General features: G+C 39.3%; 1 protein-coding gene across 1 annotated transcript in view; it reads left to right on the forward strand.

Annotated features, from left to right (window-relative positions):
- TMEM62 (transmembrane protein 62) overlaps positions 1–531 on the forward strand; it is a gene marked incomplete at its 5' end in the record, with an annotated part of 17,795 nt that extends 17,264 nt beyond the window's left edge. The window contains one exon of the mRNA XM_010077956.1: positions 205–531. Within this exon, the coding sequence (XP_010076258.1) occupies positions 205–531 (327 nt within the window). The remainder of the gene's footprint in view (positions 1–204) is intronic.
- Positions 532–6,460: the final 5,929 nt, after the last annotated feature.

A 6,460-nucleotide genomic window follows, 5' to 3' on the forward strand; every position in this document is an offset into this window, starting at 1 on the left:
GGAATGCTTGCCCTGGGCCTGAGGCACGGCCAGCCACAGCTCTATCAGCTGCAGAGTCTTAAAAGTACATCCTGAGATTCCAGCTTTGGGAATTGTACTCAGCCCTTAGAATGTGATAGTTTTATCTGCTCTTACTATTCTGTGCCCTCACATATGTTACCCAGAACACTTGACCTACTCATCATTTTTCTCCGCTCTTTTCAGATGTTGTTTTTCAACATCCCATTAATGGCGTATCTGTGCTGGTGCCTGTCGCTGCGATGCCAGGGTCACAGCTTCTGTTCTCACATTCGTCACGTCCGATACCTCACGGCTGTGCTTGTCCACCTGACAATGGCACTCCTCCTGGCCTGGCAGGTCTACTCCTGCTATTTCCTGCAGCGAACCTATGGGACTCTGGCTTTCTTCCTCTCCCCAATGAGAACATGGCTGGTGGTGCTGACCTCAGTTCTGATTTATAAAACCTGGACGCTGAAATCATCTAAGCTCAGAACTTACATAGTAGAAATGAAAAACTGTCAGAGCTCCTGAAGTACAATGTAAGTATTCAAATTTCTTTGACTTAAAAATTGTCAAGGCACAACCTACAGTTTTGTGATGCTGGAATTCCATACAGCCTAGCCATTATGTGGTAAGATCTGAAGCTGCATCTGCATTGCTACAGAGCTGTATTAAATAGTAGATGTATAACAATGTATTATATACTTTTATTGTATTATACAATATACTGTATAATGTTATATAATACAGTTAAACATTAATACAGTATGCAGTAAACTGCATAATCTCTATAATTAGGGGTTTTTGTGATACAGAAGATAGATACGTCTATGGGCCACAGGTGGATACGCTTGCTCATTACTACTGTGAATGGAATAATATTCTGAATTTGTTAAATTCTTGATTTTCATGGTGCTGGGAAAAGCGAGCATTGGTTTGATAACTTCAGGATTTGTGCTTAACTTTCCTCTTTATTTCAAGATTTACATATATTTTTACAAGCCTAACTACAAGACTAGACCAGATGTCTTTATGAAGTAATGGTTATTGCAAAGGTGCTGTGATGGCCCTCACAGAGTTCTATGCTTACACACTTGTTCAGTTTCTTATGCTGTAGATGAGCAGTTTATAGGCTGTTAGGTGTGTATATGTGTATTTGTGTTTATGTTTAACTGAGCCGTGCCTATTGGTCTTGTCCTGGGAGTACTGGCTAATTAACATGCTCTGTCTCTGGGAGGAAGTAGTTTTCCACTGCTGAGGTTGCCAATTTTCCCATCCTTGACTAGTGAAAGGAGAGTGAATGATCAATGTTGCTGGCATTCCCAGCTGTAGTCAAGAGTTTAGCTTTAATGCATGGAATGGAGACAACATCTTCTGGATGGGAGAGCCAGTAGGAATTGTGTAGTCTGATGCCTACAATGTCTGTAAGCGGGCTGTATTTCTGAGTCTCAGCCAAATGCACCAGAGTGACCTAGGAAAACTCATTTCTTTGTTTTCAGTTTTTTCTAAGTCTAAAAAGGATAGAACAGTTACATTTATGAAAAATGCAATGATCTAGAGTCAAGAGAGCTGAGGTGCCTTTATCTGTAAAGTAAGGAGAACACTGGCCTGCTTCACAAGACTGTAAGCGGAACATTTAAAATACTTCAGGTAATTTTACAGTAACTTATTTCTGGCTCCTCAAGAAAAAGGAGGGGTAACTTCCTTATGGCACCTTAGAAAAAAACAGCAGTAGAACATCCAGGAAAATGAATTGGAAGAAAATATTAATTACAACAATACACAATGACTTGTGTTATTTCTAAAAGGTGACAGTTTAATTGGAAGAAAATATTAATTACAACCAAGACTTGTGTTATTTCTAAAAGGTGACAGTTTTCCTATTCCTTAATTCCTGTTCCTCAATTATTTATTATATAATAGGAAAAAGAATATAGCTCTCACTTGCATAAATTAAATACTGTTAAGAGAATATAGAATGTCATTTGTTGCTACATAAATTTGTTTTGCAAAGCTGTTAGAAAATCAAAGAGGCAGGGCAGAAAAAACACTACTGAAATACCTTCTTAGAAGTTTTTAAATTCTTTGTATCTCAGCAGGCTGAAAGTTTTTAGAAGTACAGACTAGAAGATAGCCTCTAATTTAGCTGTCCTTATCATATAGGCAAGTGGTTTCCCATGTTAACAACGAGTAAGAAAAATCACAATACACTGTTTTCCCTTAAAATTCAAACAAAATAAATTGGTTTCATAAAATGCAGCCCATCTCCCAGAACACATGACCAGTCACCTACATGAACCAGTGGTATCTGGACAAACTGGACAACTATGCATGCAGATATTATAAATCTGCAAGCCACCCTATTGAGAAAACTGCATTTGCTCCTCTGTTGGCCTGTTGTGCCCAGAAGGCACAGATCACCATAGTGGACTGAAGCGAGACATTCTAGTGATAACAGGTCCTGTGTCCTGATGAATTGCCTGGGTTTGGTCCTCTTTCAAAATTAAGCTCTTGTGCTCACTGAAGGGCAGCGTTCCTACTGAGAAGATAATACAATATTGTGCTTTAATGTATTTTCGTATTTACATCAGTCAGTACTAGTGTAAGATCTCATAGCTTTACATGTTTCATGACTTGTTTTTCCAATTTATGGATGAAAAGATTATTAACCCTTTTACTTGAACAGAAGCAAATGTCTTTGGCATTCGTTACTTCTGGCATGTAGTTATCTTTCTTTTAAAACAGTACTGCTTGGCTGTTTCGGGGTAAGCATGAGAATGCAGAGGTCTTCTGAAGTCAAGAGTATCCTTTCCAAGCTGTTCATTAGGAGGACAATGCAGAGCTACATGACGTGAGCAAAGCAAGTGGCAGATCGTGGAACCAGACTGCTGAAGCACTTTACATACTGCTGGTGGACATTAGTATGATCTGTGACAAATCAATCTTTCATAGTATAAATTCTTCTATTACAATATTCTGCTGAGTTTGTTGTTTTGGTTTGGGTTTTCTTTATCTGCATGGAGGAGCTTCTTTAAAATACTTAATTCCCATTTGAAACTACTCTAAAAGGACACTTGAAATTATTTGGAAAGGAAAAAAATTCTGATAATATCCATCAACTATATTTTGTTTTTTTTTCAAGTCTCTTAGAAAAAGCACGTGTAGCTGCTGTTTGCTTATGAAGGAATTCATGTGTTCATTGGTGAATTACATCCAAGATGCTGTGAAATGCATAACATAAACTAGGAAAAAGAAGATTATTTTACATGTATTACCCTCAGTGCTCCAAGGGCTGAGAAAAACTGAGGGAAGTTCCCAGGGGAATGCCATTGCCATGCATAATTTCCAATAGCTGTCATCAGTGAAGGTCTCTCCAGTCCAGCGATCCCAAGAAAGAGATCTGGGTATTCAGTGGAATGTGCAAGTGGAAAATGCAAGAATGGGGGGGAGAGAGGCTTTTTCTATGTGCTTGTGTCACTATCTCTATAGCATACTAAAAAATACAAAAAACCCCACCCCAAACCAGTCCCAAGAGACAAGACAGCTCCCTGAAGGGCACTGATGGCTCACTCAGGCTGCCTGGCCTGAGGACACGGAACAGGCTGTTCCAGTATGAAATGTTCGTGGCTGCTCTTGCAATGCCCGTAGAGATGCAGCTATTAGTCTTAGGGAGCAGGACATAAACACAGCTCCATCGCAGCAGGAAAGGCACCAGCAGGACAGCATCCTTGCCCCCAGAATGAGGAGAAAGTCCAACTGTGCTGGCTCCTGTCCCGACTACCCCATTAGTGCTTGATCCTTGGCCCTTTACTTTCCCTTCCCCCATTCCCCAGCTTGGGGGGCAAAGGAAAACAAGTAGGGGCTGATGGGGGGTGGAAGGCTCCTCTGTGCAGAGGAATAAGGACTGAGGGAAGGTCTTGGAGACATGGAGAAGCATGTTCCAAGACGAGGGTGGAGCAGAGGAGAGTAGACCTGTAGCCCCATAAAACCTTACTGCCTTCTCTCAGCACTTGCACTCAGTCTCCTATAAAAATAAATTGCACTTCCCTATTCTTGAATAAACACTGCTTTGCTACTTCATACTTTCTGTTTTCTTTCAGTACTGCTGACCTGTTCACCCTCCCTCTTATCACCACCACACCCAAAGCAGAATGATGTAGCAAAAGTGAATTTTGCTAACCAAGGTATTTTTCTGGTTGCAAAATTCTGTGTTCCTGTGGCCAAAAAGTCTTGCCTCATTTCTACTTCTGTGCTTTTCCTAAAGAGTTCCCATTTGTGTCTCACAACATCTTTACTTGGTTTGGAGCTTATTCTAGCTCCTGTTACCCTTATTGCAGGATAATGCCATCTGCCTGTGATCTTTTATCCCATGGCAGTCTATTTATAGCTTGTATAAACATTTCCCACTGGAAAGAGACTCCAGTAAAGAGAAAGGCAGTGTAGTAATAGAAGAGAGCAATATTACAAACATCACGACTAAGTAATCCTGCATCTGCTTCTTTCATGATCAATGCATTAAACACAGAATAAAGAGTTGAAGCTATTTGAAAGGCATCTGCCTTTGCTCTCTCCACTATTGTAACAACAGCTACCGTAAACTGCACTAAGACATGTTTATGTCAGGGCTGTCAGGCTCTTTTCATGGTATTGCTGACATTTTCTGTGAAATCCTGACATGAAACTACACAGCCTAGCACTAAACAACTAATAGGTGCTCCTATGAAAAAAAAGCAAACAAACAAACAAAAAACACCATGTTTTTCTCATTAGGAAGGAAGAAGACAACAAGGAGGACAAGAAGCATCCTGAACTAAAAAAAAAAGGGGGAAAAAATGGAGGCTAAGAAACCAGAAGGGAAAAAAATTAAATATAGGACAGCCAACAGCAACTGTTCAAGGTGCAAAGGGAGAAGGGATGGAAATAAGAATGCATAAAACTTCACCAAATCCAAACAAGCAGAAGATTGTCTCAAAGAAAAATAAGGGAAAAAAAGGTCTCTTTGCCCAGTACTGTTTAAGTTTTGTTACACATTGCAACAAGAAATGCGTATTTACAAAGACTGTATCACTAAACTTCTAGTACCTTACTGTGGTCCACAACCCCTACTCTGAAGACACGCTCGCCCTTGCTTAAATCTTATAACCTATCACTCACCATCTTTGTAAGGTAACGCTTCATGGGATGAATGCTGCTGCTTCTGCAGCCAGTGACCATCTACTACAGCCAAAGTGTCTTGGATTTTTGTCACCCTTTGTTAAATGAGACCTCTCCTACAGTGCAAAATATATGATTGCTTCAGAGTCACACTATTACAATAATTAAGAAATTAAGACAAGGCAAAAAAATATGTACTATTCATATTTTTTACAACCATTTTCTCCATTTGATTTTTATTTATTCTTAAGAGGTAACATGAGCCAGGATTCACAGGTAGAGAAATGCTGCTGTGAGAATCCTAAACATTGGGAGTACCAGGATGAGGTTTAGTTTGACTGTCCCCATCTTTTTTTTTTTCTTTTTTCCCCTAAAGCAATTAGACTAATGCTGATAGACCGTATATTGCCTTCTATAGCTTACTGAACTACAGCAATGGTGCTGCAATCAAGCTGCCTGTATTACAGTAAAGAATCAGTATCTCAGCATGATCTCACTCTGGATCACTCCTCACATCATCAGCTCTTATCAGACTTATGACTTCCATGGGTTACTAAGCAATTGCTGTAAAAATAATAGTGCTGGGAATTTTACAATTTTATCATATTTTGTTTTGGTTGTGAAAAATAACTTCCTAGAGGACTCCTATTTCTGGAAGGTGTGTTAACTCTGTGCCAGAGATGAGCTCACTCTAGAGTAGCTCTTCAGCAAGCACTGTTCAAAAGTACAACATTTGTACTTTGGACAAGCAAATGTAACTCTGGAAAAATAAATATATCAGACTTAGGCCTTCACCCGTAACATATGAAAGGAAAGCAACGCAACATTTGAACACCTTTTCAGTAGTGGTTACTGTTATGATTCCTTTCTTACATTAATACAACACAAACTGACCACAGTCCATGGTTAAGTCTCTTTTTAAATATATAGGTATTTAATTAGCTTGCTTTGGATACTACCCTATGATATATTTCCTTCCAGGCAAGCTGTAATTAAAACAGAAGAATGTCCTCAGTTTTAACAATAAAAGGCATTTTTCTCAAAACAGGCTGTTGAAACTGGAAAAAAATTCATAGATTGGAAGAAGCCAAATATGGGGAAATGGATCTTATAAGACACTGAAACTTGTGTGTGGGAAGAGGTTAGTCTTCAAACGTGGAAGAAAATAGGAAAACACCTTGGTGACCCCGTGCCTCCAAAAGTGCCATATATATGTATGTCCAATTAGACACACATACAAAAAAAACCAAATTCAATGGATAACTTTCTGTTCCTAATTAAAACTGGTACTATTTCAACTCAGCAG

The sequence above is a fragment of the Pterocles gutturalis genome, unplaced genomic scaffold (assembly GCF_000699245.1).
Source record: "Pterocles gutturalis isolate BGI_N339 unplaced genomic scaffold, ASM69924v1 scaffold20753, whole genome shotgun sequence".
In the NCBI taxonomy this organism is placed as follows: domain Eukaryota; kingdom Metazoa; phylum Chordata; class Aves; order Pterocliformes; family Pteroclidae; genus Pterocles; species Pterocles gutturalis.